Source organism: Fulmarus glacialis, unplaced genomic scaffold (genome assembly GCF_000690835.1).
Source record: "Fulmarus glacialis isolate BGI_N327 unplaced genomic scaffold, ASM69083v1 scaffold22734, whole genome shotgun sequence".
Classification (NCBI taxonomy): Eukaryota; Metazoa; Chordata; class Aves; order Procellariiformes; family Procellariidae; genus Fulmarus; species Fulmarus glacialis.
Genome location: NW_009210237.1, coordinates 65,054 through 91,767, shown reverse-complemented (window position 1 = coordinate 91,767; position 26,714 = coordinate 65,054). Strand labels below are relative to the sequence as shown.

At 37.5% G+C, this 26,714-nt stretch overlaps 1 protein-coding gene across 1 annotated transcript in view; it reads left to right on the top strand.

The window, feature by feature from the left end:
• The window catches only part of CA10 (carbonic anhydrase X), a gene marked incomplete at its 5' end in the record, with an annotated part of 46,114 nt that overhangs the window by 6,332 nt on the left and 13,068 nt on the right, over positions 1–26,714 (top strand). Inside the window, one exon of the mRNA XM_009577119.1 lies at positions 26,155–26,250. Within this exon, the coding sequence (XP_009575414.1) occupies positions 26,155–26,250 (96 nt within the window). The remainder of the gene's footprint in view (positions 1–26,154; positions 26,251–26,714) is intronic.

The window sequence follows — 26,714 nt, the reverse complement described above, 5'->3', positions numbered from 1 at the left end:
CAGGGAGGCATACTGGAAACCTATGTTATTTTATAAAGTGAAACTTATCAAAAACATTTTCAAATGTTCCCAGAATACCTCCCAAAGAAAAACCATATGATAAATCCAGATGCTAAGCAAAAGTTTTGTTGACTGAGGCGTTATTAAGGTGCTAAGGTTAATGCACTTACTGTACTTGAAACCAGCAATAAAATAGTAGGTGACCATAGAGTGGTATAAATGGAATAGGAAGATAAAAGTTAATGCTTTAATTTACTGTGTAATTTTCTGTCAGATATGGATCATATTGTTTCAGAACCACTGCATGAAGTAATACACAATAATTAACCGTAGTCTGTTTGTACAAACATGTAATTTAGATTACTTAGCCTGTTAAACTGTTGGACTGTGGCCTCACTTCCAGGACTGTAGCTGAGAGTAAGCAGAAGCTAGAGGAGCAGATCAAAATGCTCTGAGACTCCTGGGCAAAGCAGAAAACCTGAACATCCCTTATGCTCCCTGTAAAGTTGCAATATTTAAACAAGCCTTCTGGACATCCACAGATACATCATATGCAGCTGCTATCTGCTCTCGTAGGAAGAGGGGCAACAATGCCTCTCAGCCCTGTGCGGTCCGGGTAGCTTGCAATGCAGCCATGCTCCTGCAGTCCTGCAAGTCAGCTCAGCACCAGCCTTCTGCCTGAACCTGAATAGTTCCAAAGAAAGTGAAGGACAAAAAAGTTTGGGGCACGTAGCAATTGAACAAGTAAATTTATCCCCCAGTGGCTACACAGGAATATATAAAGGGACAAGCTACAAGATACAAAATATCTGCAGGTTTCATGAGATACTGAAATAATTTCCTGAAATCTAATACTGAAAATCTGAATGCTAGGTTTTATTTCTCAGATTTCTATATTATTTTGTTCTGACCCTTGTGTACTTATATTTCTCAAACAATTCAAAGCATCTGAGTTACACGCATTCAACTGTTACTTTGTTGATGGATAAGAAACAGGTCTGCAGATAAAAATGCAAACTAATTGCTGTACCCAATTCCATTTGCTTGATTTCACGTTCCATTAGATTTTTGTAGGGGTTTTTTTTGTGGGAGATTTTCAGCATTATATACACTTACATGAATTATGGACAGAATTGTGGGGAGAGGAGATGACAGAGAGTGATTCCTTGAAACCAAAAGCTGAAAATGGCTGGAAAGCCAGGCAGTAACTGAACCGTCTAAACATCCACGGCTACACGGCAGTAATAACAATTTTAAAGTGCCAGTCAGAATAATGTATTGACATCCAGATATTTTGTAAGCAGCAAATGGGCAATGTTTAAAATGCAGTCGGCATTTCTTATTGAGGAAGCTTTTCCTTTTGAACTACCCTGTTGGAAAGCACGAGACAGATGACTTTCCAGGAATATGGAACAGAAATTTTTGTGGTATATTTTACATCAAAATGCAGTAAACTTCCTACACTGGCTATGTGCTAAAAATGCATCTTAATCCTTAGTGACCTTCAAAAGCAGTTTCATCTTTAACACTTTTGAAGTGGAATAGTTGACTTTTAACTTATGTTCCTTCCTATATTTTTTTGCTAGACAGTCATCTTCAAGTCATGGGTAATATACGCTTGTTAAATAACAAATCCCAAAACTCAATAGCCAGGAGAAGTTGTAGAATCAAGTGAAGGTGTAGCGACCATAAATCATTGATCATAAATACATAAATAGAAAAAATACACAGCAAGTGAAACTCATTTTTGTATGAATGGCTGCATTGCTAGGCAGTGCCAGCATACTCTTGCACTCACAGTCTTACATTTAGTGCTGTTGTAGTCATACTGCCATTTTTAAAGGAAAATTAGATTCTAGAAATAGCCTGTTTTATCCTTCCCTTAGGAAGAAAACTTAATTACACAAATCAAGTTATATAATGTCCAAACTTTATATCAGCAATAAAGAATTTTACTTCATGTATAATCAGCTTCTCATATCGTAAATACCATTCATGTTATTTTTCACCTTTCTAAAACTTGATTAGCAGTGGAAATGCAAATGAGGTTTTTGACTTATTTTTTTGCAAGGGAAGAATTTACAGTTCATACTATAGGTCTAAGTGTGCATTTTATGATAGCACAGATAAAACTGGAAAAGTTTAATGGTTTTATTTGAAGCAAATTGTAATAGGATTTTCTCTTGGTGTATAAACCGCGGAAGTTTAGTTATTGCACCACCAGGGAATCAGTATTGGACCTAGTTACAACTATGGCTCTTCGTCAAATACAAACTAAGAAAAAGATAGGGGGGAGAATTACGTATTTACTTCTTTTAGCAGAAAGACTAACAATAACACATAATTGAAAGGAAAGGTCATTTAATTTTATAATCCCGAACAATCATTAGATACCATCTGGAGTTTGAATGATGCTTTAGAACAAGTGTTTAACCACTTACAAAATTTGAGACTAAATTTCTGGTACCCGAGCAGGATTTTGATCTTTGTTTTAGGCTTGCACTTTATCATTTTATCAGATTACTGAGGTATTTGTGTAGTCATTGCAGATGAAAAATTACAGTTCACTGTCACATCAAATAAATTAAGGACCTTTTCAGATATTTCAGATATTTCAAATATTTTAGTATGTCATCATTTTGATTATTTAAACCTGGTAAAATTGCCTGAAACAAATTGCATTCAGACTTTCTGGAATAATTGAATACTTTAACATTTCAGACAACAAACAAAGCATTATTAAATATTTAAGTATTTGAAAATTTTGTAGATAATGTTTAAGGGAGTTATTCTTAAAGCAATGAATGAAACCCTGTTGAAGTTAGGGTACCAGCTGCTACATGGCATTGAAGTTCTCTTCATTACTTTCACTGATGTGCAACAGGACTTCTACTCTCAGGTCAGTTATAGCAAGAACCAAAAATGTTTCTGCAAATGTTTGCTTACCTATCACCTAAGTTTGAAAGCATCCAAACTCCCTAGATTTCTCACTGTTTTACCAAAGCATGTTATTCTTCCTGGATTCTGCATTAGAAATTCTAGGCACTTGATAGAAGGAGCTCCATTTCTGAGGCCCAGTATTTTTTGCTTCTGTGTATTGCCTTCTGAAGATTTTGTGATACAAGCTCCATAGATACTGTCTGCTATATACTGAAATTTAAGAAACTGTACAGGCAGATTTTCAGAGGGGTTTTTTTCCCTTCTTTTTCATTATCTACACATATGTGGGTGTTCCTTGCCAGAAAACTTTCCTTCTTTGGAAACTACTTTTCTGAATCTTATGAACTATCCATCCATTAGCAGAATTGTAGGAGCTGTCCAAACAAATTGCAAGCTCTATGACAATGTCAGTTTATATTAATGTAACATGTGATGCAGCAAAATATCTGCTGCATGGGATAATAAATATTAAATTTCTTAGATACCGAGTGAAACAGATCCTTTTAGTAATAAGTATATTTTTGCACATGTTTACTTTTCAGTTACCAACTGTTCTCTTTTTTGGGCGGGAGGGAGAAGTGGAAGAGAGTGTCAATGTACTGAGAGCACAGTCTGTCACAGACTATAATCTAAATCCCTTTGGTGCCTCAATTTTAAAATCCAGCATCATAAAGCAATAAGGTGGAAGTTTTTCTGCTCAGAGTAGCAGCTGTAGGATTTGTTCTTTTAAACCACTGGGATATTAAAACGTTCAGCATGCTAAACCTCCAGTGTCACTTATGAAGTATTCATTTTGCCTTATTCCAAATTATTATCATTTGCTTGGGGTGACTTTACTTGCTACAGGATGATTCTTCTTTAACTAAAGAGCGATTTACCTCTGCAGCCAAAAAACTACACCCAATTTGAAATGGGTTTTATTTTACTTGGTAATGATTTTTCCACTACACTTCTTGTAAATTTTAACTTTTTCACTTTTTAATGTAACATTCCAGAGAAAGGAGGAATCAGACTAACTTCTTATACAAAAGCTCTTGCAGCTATTATGGATAACCACAAAAGAAAATAAAAAGCAAGCATATGTGAATTTTTATTATCTTTGCAAGTTACCAAAACAATAAAAAGTGAGCGATTACTGTAAACATTACCCTGGACAAAACTCTCATGAAGGCAATAGACTTTTGTCTGAGGTAAAACTGTATGATTAGTTACTTAGATACTAACCATGGACATCAGACTGTAGAAAAACATAATAGCCTTTTAGCTCAGTCTCTCTTAACTGATACTGCCTGTGCACCGGGGGATAAATGCTGGCAATCAGCCCATAAACAGGAGAACCCAGAGTTAATCCAGAGACACGCCACTTTCAAGATACTGATCCATCACCATCAAACACAGTGAAGTTCCTCCGGCACTTGCGTGTTTGGTGCTGAGCACTCACATAGCCACATATGTCTTGATTGCAACAACTTGTTTAATGCCTAAGTGGAGTCAAAAACCACTAGTTCTGAGAGCAAGCATGGCCCTTATAGCCCAGAGAGTGGGGATTCACTTTGGAAGCTGTCATCTTCAGTAACTTTTATGTTACTCTGTAGAAATGGAAGAGCTTCAGACAGCGAATGTGACCCTGATTTTGAACAGTCTAAACTTGTTGGTAAGGCCCTCTTGGGGGAGGCAGGAGTTCCGGGCTCATACTCATGTCCAAATCGAGCAAAGGAGGCAGCAAAGATGGCATGAAAGGTCTTCCACATCCTACGTGGATGCTCTGGTCACTGTGACTTGGGACCTGAATGGTGGGGGGGACCACATCCTCCTAGGACTGAATTAGCCCAGGAGGAGCTCCAGCCCAGAAGTTCCCTTTTCCCTGATAATAATTACTGTTTTCTAATACACAGTGGCAGCTGTGAACCCTTACCATTAGCTGTCCAACCTTCAGCTTATTTCTGTAGCTTCAGCTACTCCTTTGTTAGGTCTTTGTCTCTTACCTTATGTCTAATAGTTTCTTATGAGGCATTTTAGTGTCTTAGTAAAAAGCCAACTAAATCATGTCAGTTCTAGCTGCCTTTTTATTACATTTTCAGGGAACGCTGTGAGGTTGCAGAGTTACGGTTTTCATTTAGCATACTGACTTGACCTTCCACCATCACTGTAGACCTTTCCTTAATTAAAAGCACACAGGCATACACTGCCTCCCAGAAAGTCAAAATATTTTAAATTTGAGGTCTTTTATTTTAACCATCTAGGTAATTGATACTTTCAATAAAGACTGAAAAGGAAATACTTCTAAATCTTGTTTTCTTTAGACAAAATTGTGATAGATAATGGATTAGGATATTTTACAAACAACAAAGAGAAGCAAACTTAAGTTTTCGTTATCATTTCATAAGCGTGTCTTTCTAAAATTATTGCAATTAGATCAGTTTCTCAGGCATACCTGCCTTTAAAATAGCATGTGAGTGATAGTAGGCACAATAGCATCAGTGTTAACCCTGTGGAGAATTAGAATTGACAAGGTTAAACCACTTTTCTTTCCATTTATCTTTTAATATCTCACCTTTATCTGTCTGCACTCTTATCTCTGTATAAACTAACTGGACATTGCTGCACACACCTGCCAAGATTTACTGGATTAAAACTCAGTAAAAATTAGTTCACTCTATTCAATTACTTTTCAGTAGTTTGGTTGGTTTTTTTAATCTAACTGCCATGAAAATGTTTTCTAATGGACGATTTGCCATAGGCACATTAGAAAAGCACCATATACAAGTTCTTACTCTGAAAGTTCTATCAAAGGCAAAGAGAGTTCTGGATTTTAGCTAAAAAGCACAAGTCCATTACTGTCCGTCTCTTCCCATCATCTTGCATTTTATTTACTCTTTCTTATCAAAATATGAACATGCTACTGCCATCTAGTCCCTGGGAATTCTGCTAGTAACAGAATCAGTTGGTAACAGAGTCTTAATCTGCTTAACCTTCAGTATAGGACTGGTCAGAAACAGCTGTCACATTCTCTCAAATGCATAATTCCTATGAATAAAAAAATAGATTTTTTTTATTTTTCAAGGCATATTCAATGGGAACAGTATACATTTGGCATACTTTGTTATGTGATTTTTTGCTCTTTTCATCTTTAGCAATTTCTTTCCCATTTCCTCTGACAATCTAAGCACAAAGTGATCAAGGACTGAGCTGTCAATCCTATACAGTTATCTCCAACCCAGCCTGATACTTTGAAGTCTATGTCCAAAGCAAAGCACGTAGGTATGGTCCTGAGAGGCCCACCATTTTTCGTGCTTATACAGGACTTAATCTTACAGCATCCATGGCTACAGGAGCTCAGCCACCCAATTCTCATTACCTGCTGCTTTTTTGCTTCATACCACAGAAGTTTGAAATACCCTGGTGAGGTTGTGTAGACAGAAGTTTCTTCCTCCTGCTCCAATCCACCAAACTATCAATGCAGTATGTTTCACTGCACTAAAATTCATTACATGAAGCCGTAGAGGAGCAGAGATTTCAAATTGTGGTTCTGCTAAGATTTTCCAGAAGAAGCAAGAAAAAAACCTTTATCCTTTTTTCCCTTTTTTGAGAGAACAAAAAAGCTTATGGTAATATGCATAAATGATGAATTAGCATACTTGTCTGAAATAAGGAATTCTGATTCAGAAAAGGATAAAAGACTTCTTAGTACTAAGTGTATTAGTGTCAAGTGCTTTGAGAGAAGACAGGTCAGTGTTCAGTACTTGCTCTCGTCACATAAAAAACAGGGAAGGGTCAATAAAATATCATAAAAATATGCTACCAATAAAAGCATAATTAAAAATACATAAAGTATTTGCAGAACAATCCATCATGGGTGAAACCTAAAGCCCTCTTTACCACACATTCCTGTAGCAGGATATGCCTATACTTCAAAGACAGAAACTAATAATCGAAGAGACAGTCAGAGCTCTGGCCCCAATTCTGCATATTGTGAAATTACTTTGTGGCTTTGGGGTTTGTGGATTGTTTCTAAAGAGTATTGTGGCATTGACCTGTGGTGCCAGTTTTACCCAAAATACAAGTTACGACACCAAGATTGCTCCAGCTAAGCTAGGTTTTGGCACATTTTGTTCTGTTTTTACCTTCCGAGCAGTGGTCGCAGTGAGATATTTCCAGTGAGGTGGCTAATGGACAAGCTCAGGAGAATGGTGCTGCTGTGGTTTTAAACAGTGCAATCCATCCCTGTTTTTTATTCCTGCTTTAGGCATTATGAGTGCCATAAAAGAGGCATCAGACAGGGATATTTCCATATCCAAGGCTGCAAATTACAGCCTAACCCTAGGAGTTGTGGTTTAAGGCAGAGTTCTTTATCGCAGTCTTAAAGCTCCCATGCTCTAGGTACCCAGATTGTCCCTTTGACAATCTGCCTGTACCCACAAACAAAACTTCATACACACTTACAGCCCTGCTGAGGAGAGGAACGTCACAGGAAAACCAACAAATTACTGTAAGGTAAGCTAGAGTGATGAAGACATGGGGTCTCCAGGCTCTTGGCTAAAGCACAAGACAAACTGGCAGGAAATCAGGGAGATTTCTGATAGCCTCTACTCGTGTTTCAGCAAAATTTCTTTGAAATCAAGTTCCCTCCACGAGGTACTTTGGTTTTGACACGTAGGCATTTTCCAGCAAAACCCTGTTTCAGCAAAAAAAAAAATCCCAACTAGCTCTGCTTATGATTAGCGTAAGGCCTTATTCTGTGTGAAGCCCAAGGGTGTGTTCAGTTAAGAGGATTTTCACTGTTTGATTTGTAGCTTAGAGCCTCCCTATCTACTGTTCCTAAGTCACAAAATGCACAATAGAGGAACTGTTCTTCCTCCTAACTGGTAGAGCTATTCCCTGGGGCAGTTAATTAGGGGGGGGAAAAGAAAAAATCACCCTTATTCTTCCAGATTCTAATGAATGTCTGTCTGTTTCATTCTCATAGGATTTTCTTTTAAAAATCCAGGAAAATGATGAAAGGAAAAATAGCGGGGGGTGGTGGGGGTGGTGGGGGATCAGTATCTAAAGTTCCAAAAGCCTTTTTCCTGTGGCCTATTTGAAAATACATACCTACTTTTTAGATATACTCAGTACCGGAGATGAATACTTCAAAGAAAGTTGGAAATCTTTTGTTAGACTTCTGAGCTTTCAGGCAGCATGTTTGGGGTCTATCCCCACAAATCTTCATATACTTTTAACAGCCCCATTGAAATAAGTGAAACCATGGGCATGCCAACAAACGTAAAGTAAGGTAGGATGTGTGTTTACAATGCAGTTGTTACTGCCGGGAGCACAATACAGTGGGTCACAATAGAAGGAAAGCAGGATGAAATCCCTAGGATTTAAAATATTTAAATCCATCTAAATTTAAAATCTTTTGGCTCCACTGTGATCTTCATATATGAACTTGACATTCATTTTTTCTTATTTGATGTACATAAGGTATTACCAAATAATAAAGTATCTAGAAATTGCTAATGCTGTAGAAATTACCAAGTGATTAGAGTGAAAACAGAATTTTTAGAAAGACACAGACTTCTTTACTAGCACAGAAGAACACATCAGTTTTGTGATGCCATCCATCTTTCAAATGATCTTGTAAACTCATCAATATTTTGGTTGTGATCATCAAACAATCTTTGGGAAGCTTGAAGTAAATTGATTTTGCCTGTGTACTGCTAGATGGTATTCCTTATTTTGTGCTCTGAAAGTGGCAGCTTATAACTCAAAGTGAATGACCATTGTTAAATCTAAAGATGTACATCGTTTAAAATAAATTAAAAAAAGGGGAATTCTAGAAAACCAACAGAATTAACTGAGCTGTATCGTCATATATCAGCTGAAAATCTGTTCTTTAATGTTTGCAAAGAGGAAAATAAAAGTGCAATGAAGAGCTGGAAGAGACCACCTGTCTCCTTTTAGTTCATTGTTTTGTTTAGAGTTGGGCCTGAACCAAAAACCGAATTCAGACATGTCCAGTGTTTGGAAGTGGTCACGTTGTGATCCCCTTGGATATTCAGAACTGCTGATAGCTAGTCACAACAGAGACTAATGATAGCCCTTGTAATGCTTTTTGTCAAATGCTTTACAGTCATTAACATGTTCCCCCTTAACTATCAATTACCTTGTGGTGTAATTATTTTGCCGATTTTACAAATGGGTAGACTGAGACAGAGAGGCTGAGTCAACGTCAGTCATGACAATAGACCATGGCGTGGTGAAGACCAGAACACAAGATTTGATGGTGTTTTCAAAATCCTGGAAATTTTGGCCACCTGATTTCTCAAAATTCATTCATAGTGGTAGATGGATACCTTAAATAGGCAGGTCTTGTCATTGTTATTTCTATGCGAAAGTTAATTACCCAATACACACTGCAGTGTGCAGACTACAACATCCAACTATATTAAAGGACTATCATGAATTTCCTGTCGTATATGCACAACATTCTGCCACCCAGAAGATCTTTTGCATCTATACCTGAAGCTGTCTCTTACCAGCTACTTTTTAAAGTTCCAAACTTGTAATGTAAATATAGGAAAAGAGGCAGATAAAAACAATGCCAAATAGAGCAGACTGTAGTATAATAAATATGCTAAGCTAAGTAAATCTCAAAATACTTTCTTCTGAATTGCAGTAGGGCTGTAAGCATTAACAATATTAAAAGTCAACGAAGCAGTGAAAATAATTTGTAAGATGTATCCTCGAAGTTCATGGAATGCTGATACGGTAAATTTCTTAAAAAATGTCTCTACATATATAGTAATTTTTCTTTGGATGTATAGTCTCAGATTTATTGAACCATTTAATTATTTTGACAGTCTTCAAACTTTGAGATGTTGATTGATTCTAATCATTAGATCTGTAACTGAATAACTGTTTATCAAATTGCTGTTAATGAAGCAAATAAAGCAATTTATCCTTAACATGCACACATTTCATTTGTATACACTACTTACACCATTCATCTGCGTGGAAAGTGGAACCTTACCAGTTTCTACAAAACAAACTGCGCTATGGTAATAACAGCAAAACTACAATAGGCTTTCCTTGTAATTTTAATCCATATTAGAAATCTAATTTACAGCAGTGCCACTACATGTAAAAATAAAGCAGCCACGTATGGCTGTGTGAACACCTCCAGCTGCAGACAGTAAAACTATTGCCAGTAACTTGAGAAAGAACAGCATAGCCTTTGTAATCTGAAGTCTGTGACCTGCTGCGATGCATCAGCTTTCAAGTTTTTGGGCCAACTTTTCTAGAGTGGTCAGCCCAGCGAGAGCAACTGTGCATATATATATATATATATATATATATGAGATAAAATCAGCAGCAATTGAATGCTGAGCTTTTTTGAATGAATGATCCACTATTAATAGTTGGCTAGGTGAAAATATTTTCCTTTGTTGCTTAAGAAGCTTTCTTCGGCATTTTATTTCATGGAAAATTTTCCTCCTCCTCCTATTCTGAAGTAATGTGAGCAGCTCCTGCTTTAAGTAGATTGTACTGTGGAATTACTAAAGTCTTTTTTGCTTTTATTGCTGCTACTGGTTTTACCCTTCTCCCCATTTGTTATTAACAGTGGAGGAACCAGAAGGAAACCAGTGTCTGAGGAGCTGACAGAACCCCAGCTGCTGGTTGCTCCTGTCTTTGATCTGTTTGGCTCATTGACTGCAGATGAGTTTTTCATGGCAGCAGCATCCTCATTCTTACTTTTGTTCGCTCTAAAGTTTTGTCTTTTGTCTAAAGTGCTGACATTAGAGCTTGTTTTTGTCATATGGATGGACCTGTACGGTCAAAGGTACTTTGTTGAAACAGAGCTCCGGAAAATACAAGCAGATACTGCAGAAGTCATTGGCAATTGAGCAATTCAATAGCATCACTCACATAACACTGTCTCATCTACTCTGCAACAGTGACCTGTAATTGAACCTCAGCCAAAGGGACCACAGTGTTTTATCTGGGTCTTTTTAAGTAGTAGGCATTACATCGTCAAAGTAGATCTATTTTTATCCATTATGAAATTGTTTATTCACCAGACTTTCAGTTGGCTGAGAACAGTGTAAATATGAGTGAATAAAACTGCACAGCGCTATGAGCAAGCTACTGCTGATCTTCTAGGCCTGCATAATAACTTGTCCCTGTTCCACCCATGAAACTCCCCTTGATATCAGGATTTATGATGGTTGCCAGATGCCAGGCCCCAACTCCGAGATGTTGCCCTACTACTGGGTATTGAATACTGACTTGTAAAGTGCAGCAGGAGCATGAAAGATGCTAAAAAATAAGCTCTGTTCTATTGTTCCTTACTAAAAACTTAGAAGTTCTAGCAAAGATAATAAAGACATCAAATCGTTAATCAGAAGTACAAATACAGTACTTTCACATCACTACTCAGAGTATGAGCAGATTTAGCCTGCGTCTGGTCTCCCAGCTACGTTCTATGTTAAAGGCAGTTCTTGTGTCATTTTTTTTATACGAACAGCATATGTGTACTTAGTAGTGCTTCAGATAATACAGAATAAACTTTGCTAAAAAATTACAGAATGTAAAAGTTTAGTTCTCCGAAGCTGGGAAATGGGAACAGAAAAGCTGGTTGTGCATCCATTAGTTTGCCTGCCCATACAGTCTTTTTTTGCCTCCCTTTCCACTTTCTCATCTGATCTGCCACAAAAAGAGATCAAACAGGGTGAACCAAACAAGTCAAAATAATTCAGAAGGTTTTGGGTTTTTTTCAGCCATTCTGCTGAATTGCAGCATCACTCTATACATTTAGGTTGTACATTAATGTTGCCCTCCTCGTATGATAAAAAGCTATAGAATAATATTTTTAGAACACAGTTAAGTTAATGCGACATTTGGGATCTCTTGCATTTGTGAAATTTAATGACTCTAATTATGCAACTTCAAAGCTAAAAAACAGAATGCAAAGACACAGTTTGGCAGTACAAAGAAAAGGTGCGATACTGTAACCTGTCAGAGCATCTGAACTTATTTTTCTGTGCTTTCAGAAACACTTGCAAGAGCAACCTGTGACATCCTCAGAATGATGTAGACAGCAGAGCAGCAGTGCTGCCCTTTCCCACTGTGATGGCCCCTTGGAAAAGCAGCAGTCTGGTTTTAGACATATATTCACTAACCTCTGAACACCACTGCGAAAGGAAACTAGGGTATATTTAAGGACCATTTTGCTTCTCTAGGAAATGCACAGAGAGGAGTGGCACAGCTGGATAGCAGTGCTAACATTGGAAGAATGACAGATTTTAAGTGACAGGAAGAAACAGGACGGAAAAGGGCAGGTGAGAGGTTTGGTGTTCATAAAAGCAGGGGAATACGTGGGTTTGAATACGGGCAAGGAACACATCATGGACTCAGGTGGCATAGGCGTCATTGTAGTAAAGTCTGAAAAAGAGCATGGCTCAAAAGGAATCCAGTCTGTGCTGGGCACATTCATCCACTAGCATGTTTTTGATTTCATCTTTTCATCTGCCGGCAGTAACCAAAGTTGACAGGGGCTATTGGAGCAAAATTTAAGTCTGTTAAATGAAGGTGGGCATCCTCAGCTCTGTGCAGAAATATAGACTGACTTGATAAAACAGCTGAGTTTATCTGAAATTATGGGAGAAGAAGTAGACAAATTGAAATTTGGACTGGAGCACAAGAGCCAACAGCAACTTTATATAATGTGTTTGAGAGATGTAATGTACTGAAGTACTAACAAATGCATTTTTACATCTCATTCTGAGAGTCTTACAGATTTTTTTCTGGAAATGTCCTAAAAATCTCAACCTTGATGTTCAAACTCAAAATTATTTTGAGCAAACCTATTTCCCTGGTGAGTTGCCCTCTTTTCTTCTGCAGCAAATTTCTTCTACTAGACTCCCAGTTCTGCACAAAGTGATTTATTAGAGAGATTGCATTTTTTTTCCTTCTGGAAAGTGTCAGTTTCTGAACAAGATCAAATAATCTCCTGCGCTTCAGTATTGACTAATTTTAATTATTAAAACCTTTCTCCCAGGAAAAACTCTTCATGCTGTTTGCTGAGAAACCAGCAATTTTTAATAGAATTCAGGAACTTCTTTTCTTGAGGAGATCAGGGAACACTGGAGACAGAATTCTGACTTTAAGCTGGGCTCACAGTTCAATGACTTTTTTTTAAAAAGTAGGAAGAACTAGCTTTTTCTTTTACCTTTTTTCTATGTGTCTCCCTTTAAACTTGTAATGATGGGCTTTGCAAAGGCTAGAGTAATAGTAGCACATAATTTGTTATGCAGTAAAACTTAATCATATATGTTTAAATGAATTATAAAGCTAAAAAGATACTTTGCATATATATGACGCTTATTAAAATCAGAAATCAATCTTTTGTTAGATATCATTTTAGTGATATGCAGTCCCCATTGCCATAATTTTATATGGGATCCTTTCCTCACAACAGCCTAGCAAATTGATATTGTTAAAGTGTCAATGAAAAAAATAATAGCTACATTCGTAGTATAATTCCTCATATTTAACTTCTCAGGTTTTCACATCATTGACAAATAATTAGATGTTTTAGCAAGGTAATAGGATAATTACGCTGTTGCTCCATAACTCAAAATCTGAAGACAGCACTATCTGCATTTAAAGTATAATGCAACTTTGCTTACAGACATTGCAAACCAGCATATCTTACCACAACAACAAATTGTTTACTGCAGTATAATGAAATCAAATACATACTTAATGATGTAAGCTTGACAAAGTAATATATAGAGTCAGCATTATCTTCAATTAGGTGTCTACTTTGGTTGAAGAGTTCTTAACATTGCAGTTCAAAGAGCTGTGTTTTTATCTGCTGTAATTTTCAGCTCCATTTCATCTGTGCACTAAGAGAAGGGTTCTCTTTTGCTGTGCAAGAGCCATACCACAGGATAATGCACATAACAAAGAAATTAAATAAAGGAAGAGGTGGCAGGCACAACATTAGGACTAACAGAAGAAACTACAGCTGGTCAAATTTGTGAATAGTAATTTCATGGGGGAAAAATAAGACAAACGCACAGGAGAGACTGCGTGTATTAAATGATCTTTTCTTGCACATCTAACAAAGAGCAATACCATTCCAGTCACTGTGCACCAACATTCGTAAATATTTGCATGATTTTATGAGATTGGCATGAATTCAAAGCTAATCACAGTATTTGCCACAGCCCAGCATTACAGTCACACTGTAAGCACACAGCTCCCTAACCACATGAGGAAAGCAGGACCCACAATTCACTCTTTAAAACAACCATCCTCCCAAGGGTGTTTTGGCAAGTGGAGATGGCTGCTGTTGGGGCTGGGAGAGGGGCACACACCATCTACTGCTCTTTGCCTCCCCTCCTCACTTATGGTCGGTAACGCCGCGAAAGGAAACGGTGCTGTGATGAGGCAAGTAGAAAGCCGTTGTTGCAGAGCTGCAGCTGTACCTTTCACAATCCCCCACTTCATTCAGATGTTACTCCCCCATGGAAGTGACACTGCAGATCCCCATTCCGTTAGTATTTCAGGGGTCTATAGCTCTTCCAGCGGGAACTGGAAGCAGCAAGAAATAACTAGTGTGTGGTATTTGCATGGCAGTCACAGAAACATTTTGAAGGCCGGGCCCTTTGCCAGTGAGAATAAGGAGCTGCTTTCACAGCCTGGCTGAGGCCAGGCTTTCTGGTCAGCAGAAAATAGTTTAATACATGGACAAAATGAATTTCAAAGACTTTTAATTGGATCATCACCCAAATTCACCTTTTCTAATTGCAGGAAGTCCAACAGACTAAAGATTTCTTAAGGAGTTCAGCATTTTGGAGCACGGCACATTCCCTGGTTTTCTTTCATTAAGGGAAAATATCTGTTTGGCATTTCAAGTATTTTCAAGTATTTCCATGCCAGTATTTTCAGCATTTCAGCTATGTAAATTAACCTGCAAATGAATAGACTGTTTTCTAATGGGAAAAAAAGTTTTGACTTCTGCTGTGTGATGTAGAAAGTCTACTGACACAAACTGCAAGTGTGACTTTACTGCTGCCCCTTTCACCACCATCATGTCCAAGAGGCATATTTTGAGTACTAAAGGGACTCTGGACTCATCTATGTTTTTAAGACAGACATGTGAAACACTTGTGTTGCAGATCTGAACTGCTGTTGCTAGATTATATCATGAACATTCACACACAGGATCCCCAAAGCACTCTGTGCTCAGGAACCTCCATTCCACAAACCCCAAATCCCGTTAGGCAGATCTGCTGCTAAGGTTAGAGATCAGATGGGCCATGGCTTCACCTTCTCTTCATTCGTCCCTCGGTCTAATTCCTAACTGAAGCGCTATTCACTTTTTTACAATGAGGCTGTCTGCATAGCTGATTTTCTTCGCCCTTTTGTCTGTTTAATATTCACATCTCACTGCTCAAACAGCCCACAGAGACATGGCAGGTACCATATTTCTGTTGGAGCTGCTATTGTTTTTCATTACTTTTCACTGACCTTCACTTAATAACTTTAAAATCTTGTGAATAAGTGTAATTTGGGGCATATTCACGAAGGCTAACTCTCCGTTTTACTTCCTAATGTTTAGGTGGGATTTTCAGATTGCTTCTTGTTTCTAAGCATTTGCGTTATACAGTTAAGACAACCTGTGAAGCAGAGCTCATTGATGTTTAGCTAGTCTGGGCAACAATTACCTATCAGTTAGGAAAAAGGTTGCTCCTGTGCTGAAATATATAATTAGAAAGTTTCCGAAACAAATAGAAGAGGAGGGGTTCTTTTCTTGTCTATATGAAGCAGAGACATTTTATTTGTTGTAGATGTAGGGAAGCAGCTTTGAGGGATGATATAAAACAGGAAATTGTTAACAATTAACAAAGAAAACCACTGTTAGATCCTTGAACTTCAACCGCAGTGTAATTAAGGCTACTGGAAAGGCTTCTTTGATCATCATCTTCCTCTGTTTGTTTGTAAATGGCACTAATCTGCAGTTGTGTGGCTGTACTGAACTGCTCTTACCATGTGGCAATTTTCAGTGCCCTTTACAAGGTACCCAGAAGAATATGTTCTTATGATAAACAAATGCTGCTGTGTGTAATTTCATGCCCTTTTAATTTATGCTGTACTGCCTTTGTTGAGTAGTGTTTGCCAATCTCCTACTTTCTTTCACCAAAACTGCAGATAGAGCTAAAGGGCTTACTTTATAAAAGATAACTGGCTTAGTTATGACTTCTAAGTGCCAGTTATCTTTCCTACTGAGTATAATGCCACTCAATTCATTTAGAAACAAGATAATTTTATAGTTGTCTGCCTCAAGCTGTACTATCTCATATTCTTAGATAATTCATGTCCTCTTGTTTTGACTGTGTTCAGTATTTTTCAACTTCAAACTTACCTTTTAAACTACAAATGTGAAACTGTCTCTTATGCAATTCACATAAACAACAAAAGGCAGTTGTACTTTCCTTAGCTTTAAAAGAAGCTTGCAGGATATTCTTAAACAAAAAACAAAAACAAAAAACCCCTTATTTTCTGCCTGCAGGGTAGATCTGTGCCTTCTTTCCTCTCAATCTCTGACTCTGCACCTTGAACAGGAAATCCTGGTGTGAAATTTCTTCAAATGATTTCTAAAAAATTGACTCTGTAATATATAATCTCATCTACCACAGCATTAATATCCTAAAGGACCTTCAATAATTCAATAAAACATTCATTCCAGAAATGCTTTTGGCTATTTTGAGTCAAGCTGGGCTTCCTCAAACTTTTCTGTGTTTGAGCCCTCAACTTACATTCAAAGATTTAACACTACGATCACTAGCAATTGTATCCATTTCAAATTATTTTCCTCTTTTATCAGACTTTAAATGTTTCCCTTTTATCACTCTTTAATGTGCTGAAAATCCAAGTGTCCCACAGTTTCCTGCCAAAACTATTTGTATTCTGAGCTTCTTTTTTGCACCTTTTATGGGTGATGTGTCACAAATTGTCGTGGATCAATAACACAAATTGAACTTCATAACACGACATTCATTATATAGATGCTTTCCCCAACACCCTTAATGTTACATCTGAGCACCTCACAATATTGTTACTGGAGAAGTGCAGCTATTCCCATTTCAGAGATGGCAAGCTGGGCAAAAATGGTAGGAAGAGTTGCTTAACAGCAGAGAAGGAGTTGAACATAATTTTCTTAAGTCATAGATGAGCAACCCAATCACTAAAGGGGAAGGAGACTCTTGAGAGAAAAGCATGTGTCAATAAATCATTTAGAAAGATCCCATGAGACCCTGTGTGTGTTTTCACATTTATCTTTCAATGGGTATACTACTAATATTTTGCAATTCCATTGGTTTAAAAAGGAAAGTCTCATCTCACCAAGTGCCTACGTCCATCCTCCACGTTTATGCGCCGCTTTCCCTTCCCGAAGGGCAAGCAGACCGCCTCCCTTTCTTCCCCTCCTCCCTGCAAGAGCAGCCAATTTCCACGCATCCCGTGCTAAGTTCTCCTCCCATCCTACCCCTGCCAGCAGGGAGTGGGGAGGAGAGGTCACCATGCACGGTGGCAGGCCCGGTAATGACAGACTGTATGCCTGTGCTAGGCTGAGATCAGGCAACAAAAGGGAGCATTCGGGTAGGCAGGCAGGAGCTGCTGCCCAAATGGGCTGGACAAGGACTTCCACAAAACTCAGGTGGACCACACCAACAGCTTCTTAAAATACATCCTCAACGTTATTCTGTGCTTTCCTCGTATACACACCTTATTGTCATTTTAAGAATATAAAATCCCATGCTTCATTTTTGCCACGGAAGAATTATATTCTTCATTTAACAATATACTTCTATACTCAAGAGGGCAGGTAAAACTGATAACTGCCTTGTTTCTGCTTCTGGTTTGTAATCCTAACATTAACCTTTTCTTTGCTTGTTAGTTAACATCGGGTATATTAAGCGTGACCATTTTTTCCTACCAGATTATAAAATGAGGACAAAAGGGGTAAGGCCTAGATCAACAACTAGATTTTCACTAGCCCAAATTCTATTAACTTTTTTTGCTCATTCTTTTATTCAGCAGTCTGTGATATTTCTGTTTGCTCTTGCCCATCATGCCCACCCTTTGAATTGAAATGTAGCTACAGATGGTACTTTGGCAAGGTAGGCTGAGAGCTGTAGTGGCATTACATGTTGTTAGAGAAGGCTTGAACTGTTAATGCATCTCTGTCGCATCGTTCAGTGACATTGTATGTGTGTCCTTTTGACTCAATGTCTCAGGATAATACAGTGAACAACAAAAATAGCATCAATCGCTACCTTCACCATATTTTTGACTTGCAGGAACCATTTTCTGCTGCTTTGTGGACTGATTGCTAAAGAAATACAGAATTCTCTCAGAAATTCAGAGCACCAATATATAACTGAATCTCCCAAATGGAGCGTTTATACTGAATTCATCATCATGGTGTCTGAGCATCTGTTGTATTTAAAATGAGAAAACAATTTAAATGTAGTGTTTAGTCAGAAAATCCTGCATGAATCCAGAAATGATGATAGGCTCATCTAATAGCCTTTTTTCCTCCATTACCCCTATTCTCTCTTAAGATGTAACTTTTGTAGATGATGGATTGGGTCAGTGCCAAATTACAGCTTGCAATGAAATTTTGCATCAGCCAAGACATAATCAACATTACACAGTTGAGTCTAAGACTTCATTTTGATCCTCACACAAAGTGAATTGCAGAACAGTGTCATTTATTTACGTTTACCCAGCTCTTGCTCATCTGCTAACAATAAATGACAGGAGTGGTTGACTGGCAGGTCAGCCAAAAATACCCCATGTTTAGAGTAATCGACAGTGGAAGGCTTCAGCAGTGACTGCCCTCTCAAAAATTCTCCTGAAGTCACACAGCAACCAGCTTCACAGACACATCTGTGTACCTCTGGGGCTCAATTTGGATTTTTCCTTCATTGTGGTTCCTACTATCTGGAAGAGAGTTTAAATGATTGTGACACTTGCAACATTTCCGGCAGCATTTGGATGGCAGGAATCCATCACTTTTTGCATTTATTTCTTCAGCCTATCATTTACTTAATTTTTTGGTGTTAGCACAAAGGTGAAAATAGCAAATTCTGAGACATACACAGCCCATCTGACCTCTTAAGCTAGTAATTTGTACTTTTTACTGTAGTCCTGTGGATGTTTAAAAGAAACATCAAGTTTTAAATACTGTCTAACATGGCCTTTTTTCCTTCTTGCAAATGAATTAAAGTAAGACTTACAAAAGAAATAAGAACATATAAAAATATTAAAGATGAATACTTTAAAATCTTCTACACTTCATTCAGATCATATTTTTCATATTTTCTAGCTGCAATGGTTGCATATAAACAAGGAATAAGTATGTTTTGCTCTGTCAGTAGCCTCATCACTCTAAGATACCAGGTCAGCAGCCAAAATGGCTGTCCTGCTTCAGATCTGATTCTCACCGATCTCTTTTCAAAGTACTATTAAACTCCAAGTTAGAGTATCTTAGAACAGATGCCCCAGAAAGCTTAAGACTCTCACTCACCTTTCATTTGTATGTCTGCATCTAGAGATAACCATTTTAAACCTAAAACAGGCTTTTTTTTTTTTAAGAGTCATAATATACGCTGAAAATAACACACCATTAACTGCTTAGCAGGGAACCCTGGCTAAAGCTCACTGTTGAACACCATTTGTTGAACATAGGTATTGCAAGTTTGTTCTTGTTACCTACCAGTAACTTGTTACCAACTGGTCTAATGAAGTGTTAGACACCATTTGCAGTTTAAGTGCTAATTCCTAGCATATCATTATTTCTAGTAAAGTAGATTTTGCAGCCAAGTATAGCTCACCCTTGACTGCATTTCTTCTTTACTGCATGATGCATTATTGCATTTCTTTGCACGTGCTTTTATACAGCTGTCTGCTCAGAAGCAGGAGAAAACTGAGTTCCTTCCTTGCATTCTTAATCTTACTCTTTTAAGTAAAAAAGAACTATAATCTTTTTTATTTACCTAGGATACAATTGCTGGCATATTGCGATAAATGTGAATGACAAGCCTATCTAGTAAATCAGTATTTTATAGGCATTTCTTTTAAATCACGAAATAACTGTCAAAAGCAGTAAAAACCAACAACAACAAAACAAAAAAACCAGCCCCCAAAAACCCCCATAACCCACATTTGTCAGCAACAGCCTAAAGAACCTTGGTTTTAATAGAGAGAACATCAAAGAGAGTCAGAGATATAAAATTATTTCAAACAAACATTTTTGCATTTCTCCTTTTTTACATTAAACTAAGTTAATCTTTTTAACTGATTTTAATCTTAAAACCACAGTTAGTTTGCTAAAATGGTAAGTAAACTGCTGGAAGTATAAATGGTCATGTAAAATTTATTTTACCAATTTACCAACAACGTAAGAGTACCTCACTGCTGTGAGCTTATACATAAAAAATAACAGACAGGTAGATCTATGGATTAATTAAAAGTATGCGGGTCATACCACCATGGCAGATCCTAACATTTCATGGTAGAGTACCCTGTGCATGAGAAGAAGATGGTTTTGTTTTTCAAAGACAATTACCGTGAATCATAATTTCTGTTGTCTTAAGCAGCATTCTTCTGAGCCCACTAACAGCCCAGTTCTCCAGCTGTTACTTTGAATAGGTTCACTGAAAGCAAAAAAGGGACTGAGAACTGGACCAGAGAGTTTAAGTTCTTACCCCGCTTAAAATGTAATGACTTGTGCCTTGAGCAGGCCAGGAGTATCCACCAAGATGCGATAATTAAATACGTACAATCTTAGTGCATTCTCTTTGCATATCGGTGAGCGTGTGTGTGGACAAACAAGGTTTGATCATTATAAGAATTCAGGAAAAGACAACATTAACATCCAGCTCCAAATCCTAACCAATTATGAAAAAAAATGCAATTAACTTTTTTTCTTTCTTGAACAGTCCATGTGATATTTAGGCCTGCTATTAAGCAACACACCATAAAAATCCTTCATCGCTTGCCAAAGATAGGAAAATTTCCACTGCATCACTGCCAGGTGTTGGTCCAATGAAACAAGACAACTCAGGACCACAGGTTCTGAGCAGCCTGGTGCATGTTCTCACAGATGGTGCTATACCTTTCCATGAAGTAGGAGGTACATTTAATTTAATTTAAGACAAATCTAAAAATATTTTTGTCAGCCACACAAATTACACATCCTAGAACCAGGGGACATTTAAAAAAACCTCATTTCTTTCACAAAGTGAGGACCTCAGATCTCTTACCTGTGCAGATCTACAAAATTAATACCATAAATAACTCTTAGGTGATATGGCATTACTGCTCTTTCCAAAGGGTTTTATAAGACCTGTAAGAGCAACTATATTTTAACACTGGAATATCAACTGTTGTTATCAACAGGTTTTAACTCATTAAAATTATTTTCCTTACTGGACACCTTCCCTGCAGAAATTACATTTCTTTTGCTGTTTTTATTAAACTTTAGATAAACAAAAATGTATAATTTTTTTCCTTAATGAGATCTTAGCCACTTTTTACAAGGATTCTGAATCAAAACAAATATTTAGCTTGTCTCTTTGAGCAATTTAATTTGCTTTTGTTCCCTGCTGTGCTGGAAACATGCTTTGTGCTTGCTCTCAATCAGGTATCCCAACAGTTTATCAGGTAGCACAGCATAATACAAATATTGTAGTTACAGATTAGCTGTTCCTGCTGCCATTCACGTCGAGGTTTAGATCCCTTGTCATTTACAAATCAAAATGTTTATGCACTCAATTATAACACTTCCAAGTGAGAATAAAGGGTATTCCATTATTCCCAAGGGGACTATGGCAATATTTGTGTGTAAAGTACTGTGATACTCTAAATTCCCTCAGTTTCATGTTTCTCCATGTCTCACTGCAGCAGAACATCTCACAGTGATCTAATATTTATAAAAGGGTTATACATGCACACTAGATCAGAGCTCTGTAATTCACAAAGGGCCTTTGTTCAAGTTAAAAAATTGCTAAAACATTGCTGAAAAGAATCCCTGGAATTTTTGGCACCCACAACCATCAACACAGCAAACTGCCTCCTTTTGCTTAGCCAAAGAGCCTTGGTCAAATGCGACCCAGAAAATATCCTGCTACTAGCTCTGCCCAAAGAGGCACATTTCACCTCGATGAAGGATTGAGAAAAAAAGCAAAATGCATTGCAGAGGAAAACCAGTACAAACAATATGAGTACAGGGCTGAACTTTATCAAAGTACAGGCAAAGAACAGGTTATTACCATTATAAACACACATGCACATGTGTTGGGAAATGGAATTAGATGTTTTCCCCACAGTGGCCAGAACACGAACCATAATATCAGCCTATCTATATTATTTTGCCCCAAAGACACAGCCTACCAGGCTGAGGAGAGTGTGCTCAGTAGTTTACCCCTAACGTACTGTCATCAGCTCCTGCTGACATTCCCAATCTCAGGTGTCTAAAAAGTCCAATGCACATTCTTGGGTGATGGAACAAGGGCACATTCTGGATTTTCATTGGTTAAGAGTAATTAATCTTAATTCTCCTCTTCTCCCTGAAAAATAGAACTTCTATAGCTCAAGGAAAACAAAGAGCTGTCAGTTGTTCTGTGGCAAATTAATCTTAAAGGGGGAATCTTCCAAAGAAAATCAATAGCTTATAATAAGATTCTATGTTTGAGATAAGATTGTGTTTGAGCCCTGAAACTCAAACTAGAATCAAAGGGTACTTTCAGCACTGCAAGTTTGCTCCTGTTGTGCTTTGTTTTTAATACAATGTCATCATTTGAAAAAGTGAGATTTTCACATATGAGCAATTTTACTTATGTGTGGCTTTACCTTCATGGAAGAGTCTAGTAATATTTAATACAGAATGTAAGATTACAGGTATTTCAGGCAACTTTAAAGAAGTTATTCTCAAAAGAAGAAATTTAGTAGGGAATTGTATTTTTTATCCTGCATGTAATATTCTGTATCTAAGACATCTTTATTCATTTGTACCTTTCTAAATTATCCGATTCCATATGAGAAACTTTGAAAATGATGTCTCCTTACATGGTCAATCTGTTTAAAAAAAACAGAAAAACCTAATGAATTTAACTATGGTGCCATGGAAACAGCTTTAAAATTAATTTGGGTGCAGGGAGGAAGGATACAACTCTAACACAGAGAAAGTGACAGGTGTCAGAAGAAAAAAAAGTCTGTCTTCTTCAGCACTGCGATCTTTGAGAAACAATAATGCATAGCAAGGCAGGGGGATCTTTTCAAACTATAGTGAAGCAAGATTTCTCAAGCACACTCGCCAAAACGGTTCATTACGAAACTGAGATGTGATAAGGAGATGCAGAATGGGGCAAAGGCATACAAACCTGCAGGAATGACAAACTTGAAATGAAAACCACTTGAAAGCAGTGGTAAAAAATGGCAAAGTTCTCAGACAAGTACTTTTATTGTAAAGACAGTGCAATACAGCATGGAGAGATCATTTGTAGATCAGCAAAGGAAATAACTGTTCTAATTTCGAATCAGTTCAAGCCTGTTAACTCATTCCCACAAATACCTATTGACTGCCTGCAGTCTGGGTGTGCGTTTTGCACAGAGTGATTTGTGTCTCTTTTTGACATCGAGAGAGGTCTCCAACAGAGCCAGGACGCTATTATGTGCTGAGGCCCATATCACTCATTGCAATATAACGTGTTATGCAAGACTAGAACTGCACTGGACAGTAGGCTCCTTGCAGTGAGTCTGGGATAAATATCCTATATGTGGTCATACATACTTCAGGAGTTTTATTTCCGTAAGTCCCATCAGTAAAAATGAGAGTTTGACATTGACTCAGGGCTTCCATGGCTGGAAGGAGAATTTGGTCCTCACTTTTACCCATTCCTGCACTAGACACTTGGTTTGTTAGATAAACTAAGTTAATCTAATTCATTGTTATTCTGGGACTTTGTACAGAAGGAATTCTAGTCTAAAGCAGATTTCATCACTTATTTCCTTGATAATTCACAAGTTAGTTTGGCTGCCAGAATGAATAGATGTACATAAAAAGAAAAATATGTTACTAAGCCTAAAAATTTAAGTGAGTGCACAGTCCCCAGAACCATGATGCTATCAAAGTTCAGTAGTACCACAAAGTGATGACTAATGAGCCTATAACCTCTATGTGCTGTAGAGTAAATGCTCTCATTAATTCTTTACAAGACCTTTAGAAAACATACTGCTTCCTAGTTGTCAGAATTTAGTAGATGACTTCATTGGCTACTTTGACATTTTTACTTTTTCATTGCAGTTTGGTTTGTTTGCTTGCCTTAAAAAATGCCTACTGTGTGAATTGTAAAAAGGTCAACCAATAGTTCCCAATCCAGACAGGATAAAAGTAACTGAAATTAACACATTATAGCAGTAATTTTGACCCTTGCCTTATTTTTTTGGTCGGTGAACCATTAGCTGTAAATAGTAAAGCTATGTGCCAAAGATCTTCTAATCTTACTAATGCAAATATTCTCTTTCCTTTCAGAATTTCCACTACCCCTTTTTACATCAATGTCCAAGCACTAAAACAGCATCGCTAAGGGATTTGGGGGGTGGTGGGAGGACAATGCTTGGTGGATTTTTATACTGGGAAAACTCATAAAATCTGATTCTGAGTAATTTACTTATAAGGATAATACATTCTGCAGTCAGGGCAGAGTGTAGGAAATAGAACTGTCTGAACACTCCCAGAGTTTGGACGCATCATTTATTTCTCAACTTATTATAGACTGAGATAATAATGGTGTAGATTACACATAAATTGGGATGCCATTATAATTCAGATCACTACTAGTACACACGTTGGTGGACATACATATTTGGATGACAAAGCAAGGCTTTGCCTTTGTAACTTGATTGTGCACTGCAGATCATATAGGGAGGTCATTCTTGCAGAGAAATCCTTGCAACTGATTTCACTACTGAAGCACTAGGCATTGCTTTCATCCAAAAGACAAAGCCACCAATGCAGGCACTAAACCCCATTTCAGTGTTTTTGGGGGTGGTTTTTTTTTTTCCCTGATTATAAACATGGAAAGCATACTATGATGAAATTTCTTTACTGGCAGTATTAGTCTTTGGCCATTTGTACAGTTAAAAAGACTACCAGATATAGATCAAGTTAATACTGATCTTGTTCACAGTATTTAAGTCCAGAAACTTCAGTGGACAGCCTTTAGATTTATGCCAGCACATGGAAGACACACCTGATTTTTAAATACAAACATCAGGCTGCTGCAATTCTGAAAGTGCCAGAACAATGACCTTACTTTTCTAATTGACATCTGAAAACGAAGATAGATATCTTTAGGCTAAATAAAGCTAACTAGCCTTTCAAATTCTTAGAAGTACTTAACTGCCTCACAAGTTCATTAAAGTTGTTCATCTTTTAAAAAAAAGTGAGGCTACAAATTGCAATATAAGTGGTAACAGTGTCCAATGATCCCAGACGAATCAAATACCATTGTTCTGGGTAAGACATTTACATATGCAGGGAGAGAGATAAACTGTGCCTTCATAATTTAAAAGTTCCAGCAAATCATAAAACTAAAAAGCAGAAGGAAAGCTGTAGGAGCTAAGGAGAACCTGGTTAACAATAATACAGTAAGTGCCTAACTCTAGGAGCTTTTGTAACCGAGTTTGTAAAATCTGGGGCCAATGAATATTAGTATTTTGAATTCTGCAAGTGCTGGTTTAAACAGTTCCAAACCCGTATCCCATATGTTTCTTCAAATATTTCAACCCCTGACTCCTCTGTGTTTGGCTTGAGGCTGAAAAGCATAGATTACTTGATGCCCATGGCAAGTGCTGTTGCAACAGGGAAATGATGTCAACCCCTGCAGTGCAATTCATAACTTGATGTGGGTAAATTCACTTACTGGCAATTTAGAAGAAAACATGCTGGTCCTGTGCCAGTTGGAGCCAGATGGTGACTGAAATTATTAAAATCCTGCGTGCTGCAAAACTCTGAAAAATTGCACTGTTACAAAATATCCTAAGCATAGATGGGATTCTAATACAAACCAATTGCTGTTTAGAGAGCATTTGCAAACAGTGTATGGTATGATTTGCTGCTGTTTAATTGTAATCTTTCCCTTCCCTGTTTTCTAGGTTCAACTAATCCACTATAACCATGAGCTGTACACAAATATCACAGAAGCTGCAAAGAGTCCTAATGGGTTGGTGGTAGTTTCCATATTTATGAAAGTAAGTATTCAGTATTATCAATACCTAAATATATAGACAGCGGACTTCTTTTCCCATGAGCTGTAGGAATTAGACTCCTCATTATACTATAGCAATGCCTAAAGGGTCTGCTCTGGAATCCAGAGACAGCATCATCTTGGGAACTGAACACACAATCTCTACTCCAAAGCATTTACAATGTAAGGTGAGGAAAAGGAAAGGAGATAGGGGAGGGGGAAAAAAAAATCCCTGTATCATAAACATCACTCAACACTTTAATGGCTATGACAAAAGTTACTAATTTTGCAGATTTGGTATTTTTTCATGAAATTTTATTCATTCAATTAAAAGTAAATCTCTCCTAGTAGGTTGAGGCCCTGGGAAAGAGGGCATGTTTGCCCTTTGGAGATATGCTGATGTTTCCAACTCAGCAAAATAAGTTTTTCTCACAATGTTATTTAAAATGTCTTAAACTGTCAAAACTC